This window comes from Scleropages formosus, chromosome 25 (assembly GCF_900964775.1).
Source record: "Scleropages formosus chromosome 25, fSclFor1.1, whole genome shotgun sequence".
Taxonomy (NCBI): Eukaryota; Metazoa; Chordata; class Actinopteri; order Osteoglossiformes; family Osteoglossidae; genus Scleropages; species Scleropages formosus.
The window spans coordinates 3044685-3063339 of NC_041830.1; the positions used below are offsets into that span (position 1 = coordinate 3044685).

General features: G+C 42.0%; 1 protein-coding gene across 1 annotated transcript; it reads left to right on the forward strand.

Moving 5' to 3' along the window:
- Nucleotides 1-1551: 1551 nt before the first annotated feature.
- zbtb17 (zinc finger and BTB domain containing 17) lies at nt 1552-17656 on the forward strand. The gene is made up of 15 exons (XM_018741793.2): nt 1552-1724; nt 5376-5639; nt 5937-6110; nt 7718-8056; nt 8141-8230; nt 8381-8604; nt 9995-10137; nt 11595-11895; nt 11988-12075; nt 12169-12285; nt 13082-13202; nt 14611-14741; nt 14955-15242; nt 16769-16858; nt 17122-17656. Exons 2-15 carry the CDS (start codon nt 5435-5437, stop codon nt 17493-17495), a joined length of 2685 nt encoding a protein of 894 aa, XP_018597309.2. The 5' UTR covers nt 1552-1724; nt 5376-5434; the 3' UTR covers nt 17496-17656.
- Nucleotides 17657-18655: the final 999 nt, after the last annotated feature.

Here is an 18655-nt window from a genome sequence, read left to right on the forward strand (position 1 = left end):
GCCCTCTTCAAAAAAATAACTTTGACATTTTTGAATATCAAAATGTTCACATCAATTTTCCACAAAGCAAAACTTTGCTCTCGTTTTAATCTTCCAGTCTAAAACAATCCTTGAATCATACATCATGAGAAATCCAGTTTTGCCATGAAAACATCAAACAAAATTTATTACTTAAACAGACATCAGCACACAGTAAATATGATTCCAAATTTATGACATGCTGTGTAATTACAAGTCATAAAACCATGTGAGAATATCTAACATGCAGAACTGTGCCAAAGCAAATCAAAAACAAGGATCCCAGGTTATGAAAACCTTGTCTTATTGTGGTATTTTTAACACCAGCATGTTTGTTTTGTCGTTGCTGTTTGAGACCTGGAAACAGAGGCTCAAGTCATGAGTGTCACAGAAATGTGACAATTTTCCTTTGTGATCCTGTAGTTTAAAAAAGAAAGATATTAAAATAAAACTTTACTTTCACTCTTACTTTGACAGATTCCATATTCCAAACTTCTACCAAGTTTTCCTAGAGTTCAGGAAACCGGAGGAAGCTGCTCTATTTTTTGCACTTGTCATATGTATATGAAGGAAGATCTAAATCAAGTATATTAAAGTTTTTTTTTACATTTAGTAAAATATATTGCTACATTTATAAAGTAAGATTCATGAAGCGTTATTTTACTCCGTAGAGATGAAAGATAAGTCTGTGTGTGAAAATTAGTGTTCATGATTTGGTTTGCAGCACTCCAGTGACTTTCTTGAAACACCACAGCTGTAAAAAAAAATCTTAGATGTTACGATATGCAAAGTAGTTTTTTTTTCTGCGATACTTCGTACTGATAGTCATACTTGCTAAATCAGTTACTGTAGTGTATTACAGCCTATATAAATAACAATATATCTAAAGGCTTTTTGTGAAATGTCAAGTATTACTGTATATTACTGTAGTGTCTGTTCATTTTTATATCTCATAGAAAGCTTCGGTTTTACTCCAAAAGATGACACCGTTAATATATATTTACATTAATTCACTTAGCAGAAGTGACTTCCACCTCAGAGAAGAATATTTATACACACGACGTGACGTTGTACATTTATTAAATGATTTAATAAACATGTTTTGGAATCCATTACATAACGTAAAGTATAGAGACAAATACACATGAAATAACGTCAACATAGGAGAATGGTCTAAGGTGCACTGCTGTATTTCTAACAGTTTATACTGGATGGTGCTTCATGTATCACTGATACGGAAAATAAGTGTAGCTGCATTCCAATATACAGGGCATGGAAGTGACAGCTTCGTCCATGATTATATAGGAGTATATACATTACATACATAAACAAACATATTTGAACTTAGTAATGATTATTAGTGTATTAGACCGATACAGAAAAATGCGATTATGCCTTAAACTAGTATTTTACCTATAAATGACACTTTACTGAAAATCCTATTTCTCTGCGGAGATAAATCGCGCCACCGCGTGCTCAGTTTTAACTATTGCGGTAAAAGGCAATCTACGCATGCGCAGTGGTCGACGACTGGCCAGTATCAATCGATCAGCGAGAGGAAGATGGCGGCGGACTAAGTCTGAGAAGATAGATCGATCACCGAATCCGTCGATCGGACAAAACAAAACGGAGTGTGGGAAGTCTTTTTAAAACATTACGCGAACAACTGGTGGGAGCGCGTTATCCGACCACGGGGTTATTTACAGGTATGTGTAGGCGACCGCGAGCACACTGTAATGTCTTTTCGGGGACGGACGCGGAAGGACAGAGGGTCGGAGGAGGAGTGCTACCGCGAGGCCCGCGCGAGCGCCGCCCGCCATCTTGTTCGCCCGCGTCGCTCTGTTCTAGGCACGGCGAATTAATCCCGGATAGCGCCAATACAGCGATAGAGGATACATAATCAATGCGCCGCATCGTCAACCTGGCGCAAGACACACAGACGGCTGTTTGTGTCGTGTGTCAGTCTGCAGCTTGTTGTGTTTTCACTCTTTAAAAGTATTTTAGTGCACTTTTGTAAGAGTAAGAGCGGACATGGCGGCTGACGGGTTAGCATTGTTTTTCAAGGAGAGTCCGAGGGTTAGTGTCAGTCAGTGGTAAGAGTCGCAGTCGAAATATTTCAAAAATCCTAGTCAGACTCAGAGTGTCAGTGAGAATAAGTGAATCAGAGTCAACGAGGTTCAGTAAGAATCAGAGAGAATCACTTAAAGTTTGTATACGTTAGTCAGAGTCAGAGAAAATCAATATGTCGGGATAATCATTATTGACTCTGTGTCACACAAGTGAGTGACAAGAGTCAGAGAAAGTAAATCAGCAAGAGTCAAAATAATTGAAAGTCAGTGAGAACCAGAGAAACAAAATTAATCTGTCACAGTCAAAATGATTGAGTCAGTGACAATAACTTATTGGACAGAAGGCAGCAACTATATCCACTCTGCTACCACTAATTCACAGATTCTCACCACCCCTCAACGATTCTGACTCTTACCAGTTGAGTTTCACTGATTCTTTCTACTCACTTATTGTCACCGACACTCAGTGACTTCCACTGATTCACTTAATCTAACTGATCTTCCTTGAATGACTATTTATTCACACCACCATTGACTCTTGCTGATTCAGCTTCACTAACTCTCTCAGATCCTGACTCTCACAAGTTCACTTAGTCTCTCTGATGCTGATTCACTTACTCTCACATCCTTACTACTTCACTTAGTTTCACTGACTCTCTCTGATGCTGACTTTCTTATACTCACTGACTCACTTAGTTTCACAGATTCTCTCAGACCCTGATTCACTTACTTTGGACCAGAATATTGAATCCCACCTACTGTTGTACCCTTGAGCACACTACTTGCCCTAAACTGCTCTAGTAAAAAATTACCCAGCTAGGTGGCTTTGAATAAAAGTGCCAGCTAAGTAAATCAATATAAATATGGAATGTGTGAGAGTCAGTGGTAGAATTAATGAGGGTTGGTGAGAGTCAGAGGATCAGTCAGTGTTAATGATCAGTCTAAATCAGTGGGAATCAGAATAATGGAGGTTGGTGAGAAGAAAGTCAGAATTATTTACAGTCAATGATGTGTGGTGCCCTTAATGTTCTAAAGACTAGCCAGGTACATAATAGATGGGTACTTTATAAATCAAAGGGCTCATGAAACCACTGTGTCTGTCCAGTACATTAAATATGTTTATGGACAGTGCTCTGTATCTCCAAGTAACACCAGTATTGTTTTTTGTGTCATTTTCTTGTGTGGAGTGGAGGAAATTGAAATGTACAGTCACAGGTGTATTAACTTTAATCAGTCTAGTTAATGAGGTAGAGTCAGCTGTTTGGAAATACTCAGGCCTGATCTGGGCCAACTCCTTAAACCCTAACCATTGAAAGTCAAGTTGGGAAGGCAGGAAAGTATAGAAATCCATCATGATACTCTCAGAAGAAATTTCTGGATACCTCATAAGGAGCATTACTGAAGCCTATCAGTTTGTAAAGTTACACAGTCATATTTAAGGCTTAGAACCTTTATTAAGTCAGAGCCATACTCATCAAATAGATTGGAACGGTGGTGAATCTGCCTAGAAGTGGTTGTCCTACCAAAATCTCTCCACAACCAAGTGGTAAAATTATTAATGATCTCATAACTCAATGTTCATGACTCCACAATGATAGGCAACGTGCAAAAATGGGTAAGGAAAGAAACAACTACGCACTAAAAAGAAAATGAAATTTTAAGCATGGTGGTGGCAGCATCATGGTCTGGGTGTATTTTGCTGCCACATGACCTGGGTGCTGTGCTATTACTGAAGGAGCCATGAATTATGAAGAAGAATGTCAGGCCATCATACTTTGCGTGAAGATAAAATGCAGCTAGGTTATGCAGCAAGACAATAATTGCAGACATGTGCAAGTCAACGTTTGAATAGTTGACAAAAGAAAGTTAAAGTTATGGAAAAGACTAGTCAAAGTCTGGACCTGAGTCAAATGGAGATGTTGTGGGAGGACTGAAAAGAGTGTTCATTCTCTTAAACCTAAATGATGTTTTGCTAAAGCAGTTCTGCATGGAAAAATGGAACAGAATACCATCTCACTGATGTGGTCAAACTCAGGGGCGCGGTGGCGTGGTGGGTTGGACCGGGTCCTGCTCTTCCGTGGGTCTGCGGTTCGAGTCCCGCTTGGGGTGCCTTGTGATGGACTGGCGTCCCGTCCTGGGTGTGTCCTCTCCCCCTCCGGCCTTCCGCCCTGTGTTGCCGGGTTAGGCTCCGGTTCCCTGTGTCCCCGTATGGGACAAGCGGTTCTGAAAATGTGTGTGTGATGTGGTCAACTGCTACATGAGGCATTTTGTTGCAGTCATTACTGCAACTGGTGCAACAGGTTTCTGACAGTGAATGCGCATTTATATTTTTGCACCTATAGCTGCACATTTCATTATCTTCCACAACAAGGAAATGGCGTTAAAGCAATACTGGTGCCACTTTTTTGCTCTAAGGCTTTATTCGTATACAAGTAGTTGCTGATTTATGATGGGGTTACGTTCTGCGAAATCCATCATAGGTCAAAAATATTTTAAGTCGAAAATGCACTTAATACACCTAACCTAACAAACATCATAGCCTAGCATACATACAATGGCCATTACGGGCTTTCCGCCTTCATGCTGGGAAGTTATCTTGAGTTTTTCCTCAAGAGTAATTGCCCTCCTCTTCTTCTTCTCAACAGTAGTAGGAGACACAGATCGGCGTTTCTGTGACATTATGGATGCACAAAACACAACCACATGGCATACTGGGAGATGCGGCTCACTGTCTAGCATCACAAAAGAGTATCGCACCACATATTGCTTGCCCGGGAAAAAAATCAAAATTTAAAATTCAAAGTACAGTTCCTACTGAATTTCTAGAGCCGGCTTACCATTGTAAAGTCGAAAAAATTGTAAGTCGAACCATTGTAAATCGGCCACCACCTGTAGTAGTAGAACTGACAAAAGGTCTGATTAAATGTCATATGTAAAACTTGGAAAATTGGAAAAGGGGGCAAGTACTGTTTCACAGCACATTTTGCACATCTTACTGCATTCAAATAAATGTTTGTTGATCCAGTGGAGGCCATTTAGCATCAGCTCATATTCACATCTGTGTGAATGATATACAGTATGTCCTGAATGAACAGTTAATAATTCATGATGGTATTTGTGTAGTGTTTGCATACTCCTTTTTTTGTTTTAGTCAAAACACCACCCAGTGAGCTGAAGGCAACGAAAAACATACAGTACTTTTTGACTATCAATCAATGACAAGCTCAGTGAGCAGTGAAAACATTTATTTACCCACCCGTCTGTCTTTCTCTACTCTGTACCCTGTAGAGGAGGCCGACTGAGACACCCACAGCCCCTGCTGGCCCCTCCATTCCCCTGGTTTCACAATGGACTTCCCCTGGCACAGCAGCAAGGTATTGGAGGAACTGAACCACCAACGCCAGCTGGGTCTGCTGTGCGACTGCACCTTTGTTGTAGATGGAGTGGACTTTAAAGCACACAAGGCTGTGCTGGCAGCCTGCAGTGCCTACTTCCGCACCCTCTTCCTGGACCAGAAGGATGTGGTGCATCTTGACATCAGCAATGCTGCAGGTGAGTTTCAGGGGCAGCAGGTAGCGCTGTGGTTAGAGCTGCTGGCTTGCACTTGAAAGACCCAGGTTCGAATCATGCCTCCTGCTCTAGTATCTTTGATCGAGGTACTTAACCTAAAGTAATATAGTAAAAATTACCCTGCTGTTTTAATGGATACATTGCTGAAAGTAGTTTAATGTTGTAAGACTCTTTGGAAAAAAGCATGTGCTAAATAAATTTAAAGAAAAGAAAATTAAAATATTAGCTTGAGACTGATGAGCGAGGAATGATTGCATATCTCTTCCATCCTCTGCGCAGGCCTGGAACAGGTGCTGGAGTTCATGTACACAGCAAAGCTGTGCCTGGGCCCTCAGAACGTGGAGGACGTGCTAGCCGTAGCCACCTTCCTGCAGATGCAGGAGATTATGAATGCCTGTTCAGCCTACCACTCTCTCACCTACACCAGGGAAGGCAGCACCGAACTGCCTTCCAGTAAGTACGAACTGCAAACTCACTCAGGCCACCCCACACTCTTCACTCTGCAGGATTCAACACTGATGAGTTTGGGACAAGTACTTATTGTGTGGAAGAAGTAATTTGCTTGTATTTGCATATTCAGACAAGTAGAATAATTCTGGCACATGTTAGATGGACAGGTGCACTAGAAATTATGGAAAAACATTAAGAAATTTGAAGTAAAATGACAGTTGCTGGGGGGGCGTGGTGGCGCAGTGGGTTGGACTGGGTCCTGCTCTCCAGTGGGTCTGGGGTTCGAGTCCTGCTTGGGGTGCCTTGCGACGGACTGGTGTCCCGTCCTGGGTGTGTCCTCTCCCCTTGTGGCCTTACGCCCTGTGTTGCCGGGTAGGCTCCGGTTTCCCGTGACCCCATATGGGATAAGCGGTTCTGAAAATGACAGTTGCTATAATAATAAACTGTCGTGTCACAGACTACATCATCTTCATCTTTCTTGCAAAATGGTTTTCTTGCACAAATTTGCACAAATATGAAGTAAAATAGCCCCCATATCTTGCTCTTGTGGGTGATTTCTTCTAAGGGAGTGCTATTAGTTATGACAGTAATATCCTGCTAAAAGCTGCCCTGTCCAGAGCTGTTTACTTATATCACGCGTGCTAGTGGAACCTTTCTCTCACTATCTCTCTCTCACAAACACAGCTTATTTAGCATTTCAGGGCTCAGTTCCACACGTGAATGTATGCGTACGTGTGTGTAGGGCGGCCCAGCGGTTTCAGTGCTGCAAAGTGGCACTGGGAACCCATTACTCACAGTCTACCTGTGCCATGCAGTTCGCGCTCCCCGTGTCTATTCAGCAAAGCAACACAAAAGGAGTGAATGAGACACTGCTGTCCGCACACAGTTTGGAGCACAACCTGCACATCGTGCCACATGCAGGACTGGTGCCTCCAGGTGCGTGCAGCTGGTGTGTCCATTTCTTCACGCAAGTTGGACAGGCGGCTCAGTGTGTCAGAGCACACTGTAAAAATGAGTCCTACGATTTGCAGCTCGTGCTTACTCCTGTGCATGTGAGCCATCAGTGTGACCCTTAGTTTGGTCATGTGCAGCTACAGCATATGTTTCTCACATGTGTTACATGTTGTTTCACCGTACTGTGTTGTCACAGTGAAAATCACTCAAAAAAAAGTACATTTTTTTTTATCGTATTTTGTTTTTTCTCTTGTCTAATAAAATGTAATGTTATAGTGGCTCCGTTTAGTGTTGTTTCATTTGGCACGCCATGTTCTAGGAACATGTCCTGCGTGCTAAGCAGCGTATTATTGTATTATGTAATTTCTTTTTTAGTGCTTCATTTAAATTTATTTTCAGGCATTTAAATTTTTTTGTTCTTTTTTTGTATTAAAATTGCATAGCAAGTGATAGTGTAACTGAAAAACTTGCGAGCAGCAAATGTTTGTGTTCATTTTCTTCCCATTAAAGGATGTCTTGAACCTAGTCATTTACTTATTTTTATCTGTCTGCTGTGTTCAGAAATTGGACAGGTTCGAAATTTGGCGGGACAGTAAAATGCAAAATGTGCCATTAAAAAAATGAACATGGAACTCTGTCACACATGTTGCTCACAGAGGCAGAGAGAGCCATGGAGGCAGAGGTGCTGGAGGAAAGGCCACAAAAAGAAGAGATGGCTGCCTCGCACCATGATGTGGGACAGCAGCAAGTCGAGGATGAAAGCTCTGAGGACTGTGGTGCTTCCAAAGACGAGTCAGTCTCCACATTGCAGGCAACTCCGAAGGCTGTGGAGAAGAAGTCCACAGTGCCACAGGAAATGCCCGCTGAAGCTCCGTCACCCCGAAAATCAGTAAGAGGTTCCCGGCCCTCTGCTTGCAGGGCAGGTGATGCAGAAGAAGAGGGCAAAGATGCTCCTGAGTTCCAGGATGACCCTTCAGATGCTGACTACACACCCAGTCAGTTTCCAGTTTCCTTGAGTTATTATAGCGATCAGTTCTCTTGGTTTGTGTGCAGGTTTGTGAATCATGCTGTTTTTTCAGAGGTGTCTGTCAAGTCCAGTATGGGAAGGACTTGCATAAGCACCCGGCGTAGGAGAGCTAGAAGTTCTGCTCGACACACTACAGCACAAGGTGAGCTTTTTTCAATTACTGTATTACCCTTACTGTCAGTTTTGTATACAGTTCAGTCATTCAGTCCTCCAGACTTTAGTGTTGCTGTTCACTGATGCTGTAGGTTTAGAATGAACACGTGTTTTTAAACACTTTATCTCCTGCCTGTAGACTCAGAGGGAAGTGAAGGCAGCAAGTCCAAGCAAGAGAACGAAGAGGACGAAGAGGAAGAACCAGGGAATGAAGGAGAGGAGGACAGGGATGAGGGGGGAGAGCCTGAGATGGAATATGCACAGACAGAAGAGGGCAACGGAGAAGGAAAGCAGCTGCGGCCGGGAGCGTTTACTGACCGCAGTGAATCTCGAGCGTATGGCTCTGTGATACACAAGTGTGAGGTTTGTGCCTAATTGTTTTTCCTTGCCTGCTCATGTGACTCTGAAAAACATTTTTTTGCCGGGCAAGAGGGACCTACCCTGGAATTCTGGTTTCTATTGCTCTTTCTGTTGCTTTTAGGCTGGGTAAGTTGTTGGGGAGAAGGTAATCAAAACAGCAGGTTTCAGACTCCTGAAACCTTAGTCTCTGACCCTCGTTCGTCTCTCACTCCAGGGGATGTCCTCTTTTTGTGGACAGAAGGGGCTTACACAGGGGAGTCATGGCAACTAGGTGTTTAACTGTAACTTGGTCTATGTATTAGGGTAACATGGTGATGAGTGTAGTATGTTAAGGTCACATGGTATCCAGCATGGTAAGCAGGTGTAGGTGTGTACTGTATGCTAGTGTGACAATATCCACAGCAGATTGTTCAAATGTGAAGTGTTTGTGTTTATGTGCATATGCCACAATGAGCGAATGTGTGCTGTGCATCTGAATTTGTGACTGTGCATTTGATTTTGTAGTATTCAGCTGTCCTGTCAACCATATATAGTCATTGCCCAGTTACTATCAGAGTTTGGGACTGAAGCTCTGTTGGTAACTGCTACTAGAGGGATACCCCTCCCCCTTCTGTGAGGCCTTGTAACTGGTACCATTCTAGTTAAAGAGTTGGAAAATGGCAATATATAGTTATTTTAGTATACATTTGTTTAAGCAACACATTACACATTAAAATAAGGAGCAGAGTTACAAAATTAATTAGGAAAAAAACAAAAAAAATTAATTTAAAAAAAGTTACACAGAGGACCGCTCCCCTCCAAGGACAATATCCGGCAGGTTTTTCCGTAGCATGTGATAAAATGAAGGAGTCTGGACTGCAGTCTTTGGGCCGCAGAGCTCAGATTGGTATTGGTGATAGGCTTCTGTTCTGCGTTTTCTTGCATGCTCATTGCAATAATTGTTTGGTGTTTTTAGTAAAACCCTCTGTATAAACAATACACAAACTAAACGGTTTGAACAGAGCCAAATATTATTGGCAGGTGGCACAGTTTCGGAGGCGTGAGTTTTAATGAAGAAGTACTAGGAGTGGGATCACTAAAGTCAGCATTAGTGAACATCGTCTAAAAATGCCATTACTGTAAAAGTTCTCCATCCTTAACTGTTTTTGGCATTAATTGGGTTATGACTCCAGTTCTCTTTGTAACAAATAAAGTTTCTGACTGCAGTTAAGAATCATTAGAGATGATACTCTGAATGGTGCCAAGATTTACTCCATTTAACAGTGGTAGAGAAGATTGGTGGTGTTCGTAGCTCAGGTTGTTGGTTCAAATGTTCAGGTGTTTGCCGAGCTTGATATTTGGAAATGAATAAATGTTAATGTAAATGTGTGTGCTGCTGGTATCCCCGGTCCAGGACTGTGGTAAGAAGTTCACACACACTGGCAACTTCAAGAGGCATATCCGAATCCATACGGGTGAGAAGCCCTTCAGCTGCAGAGACTGCCACAAGGCCTTCTCCGATCCGGCAGCTTGCAAGGCCCATGAGAAGACGCACAGGTGAGTTCTTGTGAGGAGCCTGAGCTTTTAGCCCTCAGTCTATGGGTCTCAAACTCATTGTATTCTGGTTTCTGTTCCACTCCTTTTCTCTGGCCTAAGTGGCCCATTTAGTTAATCTTACTTTAATGTGTCTTGGGGCAACAGGTGGTGTAGTGGCTTGTGCTCTTGCCTTGCATTCAAAGAACTGGTTTGAATCCCTGATCCCAGTAGTATTACTGATGGGCTTTCTACCATAAATTACTTGACTGAAAACAAGAGCTAATGTTTGAGAACTCCACACAAGCCAAACTATAACTGAGAAGGCCACTAAGTGGCTCTGGTCTCGTGCCACCCAACTATCGATAGGGGTGTGAAAGAAATTATATTCCCATTTCTGGAACCGATCAGCCGCAGGAGATCTGCACAAAACACTCAGACACGTAGAGACTTTTCACAACAACATTGGTCGATAGGAGAGTGCCGTACAACTTGATGTCTGCCTGATCGGTTTGCTTTGCCTCCTTTTATTTGCAAGCTCCTACATAGGTCATCACAAGGCATGGAAACACTTTCAAAACTTCCCTTGCGTCCGACACAAAAATGACCTATACTCCGAACAGTTTGTCCCTGTTTAAGAAGTGTGTCGGGATGCGTCCTAAAGGTTAAACTTTCTTTACGTTTTGTTTTCCCTGTCAACATTTGCATTAAACAGACAGCATACATTTTCTGAATGTCTTAACTTTTACATCACGCTAGAACATATTAATCACTTGAACAAACAATTTTTCACACTACAGGCGCGTGAAATCATGATCCAGTCCTTGTACGTGCAAAAAAAAATGCCTTGTAAATGAAAGTAGGGGTCTTAAATTGTGAGCTTGAGTTCCTGTAACCCAAAGGGATATGTTTCAAGGGATGCCTGTATACAGTATGTATATAACAGTGCAGACACAAACACACTCACACCCATACGTGTGTGTGTGTGTCTGTCAGTAATTGTACTGTTTAGATAATATTTATTTAATAAATTTCCATCCAGTGCTGTCACTCTATTGTTACCCTACCTCTTCAAACCGTATATCGTCAAATGTGCTTGGCCATTAAAGTCTTTTCTTCAACTTGTAAACCTTCCAAGATACACACCTGGCAATATGTCCAACTTCCTGTGCTGATCGATATTTGAAAGTTAAACTGTGTCGCTGGAGATGCCGTTTGCCAGCAGCGTTGGGATTCTCCGCAATCCCAGCATTCTCAGAAGCTGTAGCTATTGGCATCTGTATCACTGCAGGTTGAAGGCCGTTGTTTGCATGTTGTTTGTTCAATGTTAGTTTTTCAAAATATTTGTTAGATTCTCATTGTTCGTTTACCATTGTTGATCACTGTTGGTTTATAAAACTATGTTCTTTATGCATGGTTAGTGTGTCAGCGCATTGTTCATTATTAGTTTATTAGCAGCACATTGTTTATGCGTTGCTCAGCCCAGTGAAGCCGTACAGCTGCATCACCTGTGGAAAGAGCTACCGGCAGATAAGCCTGCTGAATCTGCACCGCAAGCGGCACACAGGCGAGGCTCGCTACAGCTGTGAGGACTGCGGCAAACTCTTCACCACGTCGGGCAACCTGAAGCGCCACCAGCTGGTGCACAGTGGCGAGAAGCCATACCACTGTGACTACTGCGAGCGCGCATTCTCAGACCCCACCGCCAAGATGCGTCACCTGGAGACACACGACACCGACAAGGGCCACCGGTGTCCGCACTGTGACAAGCGCTTCAACCAGGTGAGGCTGATAAGCCTCTGAGCTGGAAGTTGCTATGACTCTCCCCCTTCCCATAGTGCTTAGCAGCTCATCTACACCTGTCCCCTTCCCAGGTGGGGAATTTGAAGGCGCACCTTAAGATTCACATTGCAGATGGACCGCTGAAGTGCAAAGAGTGTGGCAAGCAGTTCACCACCTCAGGTAGGGTCCACCTGTAGGAGCCTCAAACACTGCTCTGGGGTACAGGTGCGTCTCCCCCCATGTGCAGGTGTGTGACCTGTTGCATCTGTGCAGGTAACCTGAAGCGACACCTGCGTGTGCACAGTGGTGAAAAACCTTATGTGTGCATGCACTGCCAGAGAGCCTTTGCTGACCCAGGGGCGCTGCAGAGACACGTGCGCATTCACACAGGTACTCCACTTACCTGCATACACACACAGGAGCATACACAACATTGTTTGCTTATACTGTTAAGTAATGATGTATGTGTTTTTACCTTTTGTTAAAGTTATTAACATAAATGTTTCCATAAATCAAAGAACATTCAAAATCTTAATTGTTTGACATAAAATAAAGCAGTTTCTCAAGTCACTTGGTGTGAATTCGATTTTGCAATGTCAATTCACAGTTAGCTGCCTTTTTGCCGTTTCACTCGTTGTAATTTATTATTTTTAATTTTTTGGCTGCAGTATGTGCAAGTCACCACAATTTGGTTCTGTACAAATGAATAAAATGCTAAACTTACTGTCCACAATACTTATAATAAATCAATAATTATCACTTTAAGTGCTGTAGTACTTGTTGTAGTTCTGTTGTAGTGTTGCTCAGCCAAATTTAGTGGAGGCTGACTGTAGAAATCCTGAGCGTTATACATAGTGTTTAGATTTTTCCATTACAGCAAGACTGTGCGCATATTCAAGATTTTATGGGAGTTGTTGGCCCTACTCGCACAGTTGCTCTCCTCTTGTACCCAATGTTTTCTCACTGCTTGTGTTTACATCCTGTCTATGCAGATATCTAAATTTTAAACTTGTTCACTTTCATAGCTGTTATGTGCCATGCACTCTGACACTGGCAGAAAAACACAAATACATATCATACTTATAATTTCTAATATTTTACAATGCTTCATTTCACTCTACCCAGTCATGAGAATATACACTGTATAAAAGCCCCTTTTGCATTGTCTCATGTGTGTTTTTTGTAGGAGAGAAGCCTTGCCAGTGTGTGATCTGTGGAAAGGGGTTCACCCAAGCTAGTTCTCTCATCGCCCATGTCCGTCAGCACACTGGAGAGAAACCGTATGTCTGTGACCGCTGTGGTAAGAGGTCAGTGACCACCAGTGGATGTACACTCCACCCCCATACACTAGGGTCTTGTAAAATCAAAAGCTACAATGGCTAATGAAAATATACACCCCTTTCCCGGGTTATGCAGGAAATTTGCTATTACAATAAGTATTTTATTAATTTTGCTATGTCTTTTGCAAAGCTTGCAGACACTACATTTCTTCCATAACAAAACCATCTATATAGTTTGTACTTCCTGTCATGCTCACAATCTCAATCAGTCACATCCTTTGATTAAATTAAATATCACAATTGAAATAGCAGATTCAGAACTGTTATTTATTTATTCATTTATCTGGCACTTTTCTCCAACAGTAGCTTACTGTCATAAACATCTGTGATCCAGATTATGAAAATGCCTGTGTCCAGGGTGAACCTTGCCTTGCACCATATGCTTCCTGGATAGGCTAATGACAACAAATGAATGAATGAAAATATACAGTACTGTAAAGTTTTAGGCACTTGGGGGAAAAAGTTGTAAAGTGAGAGTGCCTCCAAAAATAATGCTCTTAATTAATAAACTTCCTACAAAACATAGTAGCCGTCCATCGTCAACAACCGTTTGTCCCAAGTGGGGTTGTGGCAGGTTTGGCCGGGACCTGCTGTCTGGCGGGTCTGGGGTTCGAATCCTGCTTGGGGTGCCTTGCAACGGACTGGTGTCCTGTCCTGGGTTTGTGCCCTCCCCCAGTGTTTTCAGACTCTGTGTGTGTGTGTGTGTGTGTGTGTGTGTGTGTGTGTGTGTGTGTGTGTGTGTGTGTGTGTGTGTGTGTGTAAACTTTCTTTCTTTAACAAGATACAAAACCCTTACTGTAACTTTTTGCAAAAGGAATGTTTGGAAATCTAAAATTTCCCACTTTCCCATTGACACTAATGCAGAAGACATTAAATAACCATCTAAAACAAATATTTCTGTGAAACTTCTAAGTGTATAAGACTTTTGCACAGTACTGTAACTGAAGAGTGAGCTAAAAAAAATAATTATTACAAATCTTATAAAATTTGTTGGTCTTATTGTACCTTTTATTTTAGCTTGTTACTTAATTTTAGGTAACATTTTTTAAAATCAGGGAACACATTATTTTTCCAGTAAGAACTAATGGTATTTTGACCTTTTGAAAAAGTAACTTGTATAATTGGATGAAAAATTAACGGAACAAGGGAAAAATTAACCCTGTTATGTGAAAAATGGGTATATTGAATGAATTAATTAAACTTTATTAACAACTGAGGGAAATTCCAATCTGTTGCAGAAACATATACAGCGCGCGCGCACACACACACACACACACACACATATGACATACATACATGTTTTGGAAGTACATTTAACCCAGATGAATATCCCAGATCTTTTGCGGTTCTCCTCTGTTTGTCCCTCTATGTATAGGTTCGTCCAGTCAAGCCAGCTGGCCAACCACATCCGTCATCATGACAACATTCGGCCTCACAAGTGTCATGTGTGCAACAAAGCCTTCGTCAATGTTGGTGACCTCTCAAAGCACATCATCATCCACACAGGTAGCTGCCACACAGGTGGTAACATACCACTACTGTAGTATAGAAGCAGTGTGCAAAGCGTAAAGTACATTGGTAGAAATACACCTCATTGCGGCTACATGAGTAGTAAAAATATATCAGCACTGGAACATAAAATGTCTATCATTATTATACTGTGACTAATAATGTCATCCAGCTCATTGTTTTCATCTCACATCTCTGCTTTGTTTCCAGGAGAGAAGCCCTTTCTGTGTGACAAATGTGGGAGGGGATTTAACCGTGTGGACAACCTGCGCTCTCATGTGAAGACTGTGCATCAGGGCAAGGCAGGCATGAAGCGGCTGGTGGTGGCCGGAGGCGAGAGTGAGAATGGCGAGGTGGGGGAGGACAAACTGCACCCCGCCTCCGCTGCAGCCACAGAGCTGGACGACGGAGAGGTCAACATTGTTACTGTGACCACAGATGATATCGTCACCCTTACAACGGAGGCCCTGGCTGCTAGCACCGTCGCTCAGCTGACAGGTTGGTGTGGCGATGAGAATACAGGACAAGGAGGGGGAAGCAATAGAGAAAGGAGAAAGAACCAGGGTTTCTGACAGACATTCATACTTCTGTACAACTGTGAAGCTGACCACATAAAGTTAATTCTAATTAAATACTTGTTTTACTAATGCACAGGGTTTTCAACTTACAAACACTGTTGGGACTAGAGGTCGTGCTATAACTCTGTAGAGTCATTTTTGCCAATAAGTCACAGTCAGTAAGAACTTAATAGACGCAGTCCTTGATTTATTTCCAGGAAAGATTCCATAAAACTGTAATAAATAAGTTTTTCTGTTTTCATTTATCCTGTTTTCATTAACCACTTAACCTGTGCGTGGTTGTGGTGTCCAGAGCCTATCCTTTAATCATAGTGCACAAAGCAGGAAACCTCCTTCGCTGCATACTAGTATGTTGCAGAACTTTATTTTTGTGTCAATTCATACAGTAGAAAGAAACAAACTAACTGTACTTAAGAATCATGCATTTGCATTTAAGTCTCTCTTTCTGCTAATCTAATGAACACATTGTATTTTCTATGAGATGTACATCGCTTTTGAGAAAAGTGTCTACTTAATGAGTAAATGTATATTCCTAATTTGAAGCAAAACTAAAATTAAATCTACTTTAGTTCAAGTTCAAAGTCTATTTTAAAGTGACTGAAAAATGTAATCTCCATAACCTTTACATTTATTTATTTAGCAGATGCTTCTCCAAAGCGACTTCCAATGAACTCTATGTAGTGTTATCAGCCCACACACCTTATTCACCAATGTGACTTACACTGCTAGATACAGTACTTACAATGGGTCACTCATCCATATATCAGTGGAACACACGCTCTCTGTCACTCACACACTATGGGTGAACCTGAACAGCTTGTCTTTGGACTGTGGGAGGAAACCCACACAGACATGGGGAGAACATGCAAACTCCACACAAACTGAGTGGGGATCGAACCCACATTCTCTCGCACCACCCAGGCGCTGTGAGACAGCATCTTTTGACTTCGTTATCTACACAGTCAATAAAAGCTTAAGAGATATACCTCAAGTTATTCACTGTTTGGGTTCTGTAAAAGTCTCAGATATAGCTATAATTTAAATTTAAGTAAGTATATTTTTTAACTTCTAGCTAGCTTCAAATTAAAAGTAATTTAAAGTTTTTTAAAGAAATACATTGTATTTTTTTCTTAAAAAAAATTCTGTTCAGCAGTCATCTTGCTATTGATCAGCAGCACTAAAGAGCACCAGCTGGAGCTTTAAAATCTTTAGAAGAGAGCTGAATAAGACACACAGTCCTCCTTTGTTTGGGTACTTTTTACTGCTAACTAATGGCTAGTTGTGTAAGCACAGGCTATATTCATTCTGGGGGAAAAAACTTATTTTTGAGTGGAATGGTGAAGAAAACACAAAAATAGTAAAACTGGAATGTTTGTATCTTTGAAAATACAAAACTCTAACTTCTGTCACATGAGGTGCAAATAACTTTATGTGGTCTTGTTTTAGTGGTGCCTGTAGCTGCATCTGTGTCAGTAGATGAGACTGAGGCTCTGAAAGCAGAGATTACCAAAGCTGTGGAGAGGGTGCAGGAAGCAGGTATGCCACCCATACATATTTACATACACTGACACAAATGCATATGCACAAGCGGGACTCTTGCATGCAGTTTTGTACAGACTCTCACAAAGACACACTATTATGCATGGAGATGACTGCATATTAGAAGCAGTCTTCACAGTATGGGTTCACTAATGAAACATTGTGAATGCAGTTAACACAGAGAATTTGTGATCTTTAGCTGCGACTCAGTGTACAGCATTATTTTCCTGCTGCTTTTAAACCTCATGTACATCTTCCAGATCCCAACACGCAGATCCTATATGCGTGCGATTCCTGCGGGGAGAAGTTCATGGATGCCAGTTCCCTGGCACAACACGTGCGGATCCACACGGCACAGGCACTCGTCATGTTCCAGGCCGACTCTGACTTCTACCAGCAGTACGGATGCACTGGTGCATGGCAGGCTGCTGAACAGGTGCTTCAGGGTGGCCAACTCCTCTTCCGCACCCGGGATGGCGAGGCAGAGCAGGAGGTGGCGGATGGGGGTGTGGAGGAGGCCCATGTTCGGTGCCAGACACAGACTGGCGAGGGTGAGGCCATCACAGGTGTGGAGCCGGAGGTACTGGCCGAAGCAGACCCTGTGGAAATGCAGTGTGACAACCAGGTGGAGTGACCTAGGCTTTGGCACAAGTATCTGCCTAAAATGGAGTACATCAGTAGGAGGGGGGCTGACATGAAAGTTTACTGGGGAAAGAGATCTGCGTCCTAGTATATCTACATTATTTAATCTATGTAAAGTTATAGATCATAATTAAATATGAATCCATTCCACAACTAACCTTGGTGTAGGTGTCCTTGAGCCCCTTGTCTGTGTTCAGTGTCCCGTTGTCTTCATCATCAATACCCTCTGTAGCAGGAACCACTGAGATGGAATTATTTGCTGTATTATTCAGAGCGGATATGCAGAAATTATTTATTTCATGTAGCTGTCCTTCTGTTCTACTGTTACATCCAGTTTTCAGCTAGTGCAGAAACGTGATTTTTTTTTTCTTGCTTTTGGTTTAATTTAATTGACATCTTTCATCTTGACAGTCCCAAAGAGAAAAACAGAAACAAAGATTTAAAAAAAAAAAAAAGATAAACAACAAAAACGTCTGGCTCTGTTACCGTGTGTGTCATTTCTGTTGAAGGGAAGGCAGGCCTGGAACAGATATATTCTGCATATTCTTCTGGGCATCAGTCAGGGAATGTTTATTTACAGAACAGACTCCTGTTTCCATGTACATGACCAGCTTTTCTTGATTGATACCTAGTTGGTGCTGGAAACTGAAGTGCATATTTGGTATCCAGATTGTCTAGGATACAGTGTGCGATGGTCATGCTTGGTTCCGGTTAGTTTATCCAAAATTATAGGGTGAAAAAAGCTGTGTACCTGGGAAGCAGGTTCACCTTTTGCTCTGCAAAGCTCTGCTCAACGGAGCTGCTTGATATTTCTAGTAAAGATATTGGCGTTTACTGTGCTGTCTCTACAGATCTCTCCCCATCTGCTTTGTAAAGAAAAACTTTGAAAATGCGGGTGAATCTTAAGGTTCTGTCTGAATAAGAATGTGTGTGTGTGTCATAGCTCAGCACCAAGCTACATTACCTAACATCGGTATGAGAGTTTACTGTATGTTGCAATACAGCCAAAAGTTGGGCCTAAGAATTTGGCTTGCGTGATAATCACATGTGCTGTCTTTAGAACTGAAAGTGAAAATTTCTGTTGTGCATTTAGTTTTCAGAAATACATCACAAACCAGATAAAGTTCTGAGCAATGTAGTGGACTTTTCCTG

Coding starts and splice junctions, on each gene's coding strand:
- zbtb17 (XM_018741793.2), top strand. CDS start 5,435: ATGGACTTCCCCTGGCACAGCAGCAAGGTATTGGAGGAACTGAACCAC. Junction 14,742..14,954: donor GCACATCATCATCCACACAG/GTAGCTGCCACA, acceptor CTTTGTTTCCAG/GAGAGAAGCCCTTTCTGTGT. Junction 16,859..17,121: donor GGAGAGGGTGCAGGAAGCAG/GTATGCCACCCA, acceptor TACATCTTCCAG/ATCCCAACACGCAGATCCTA.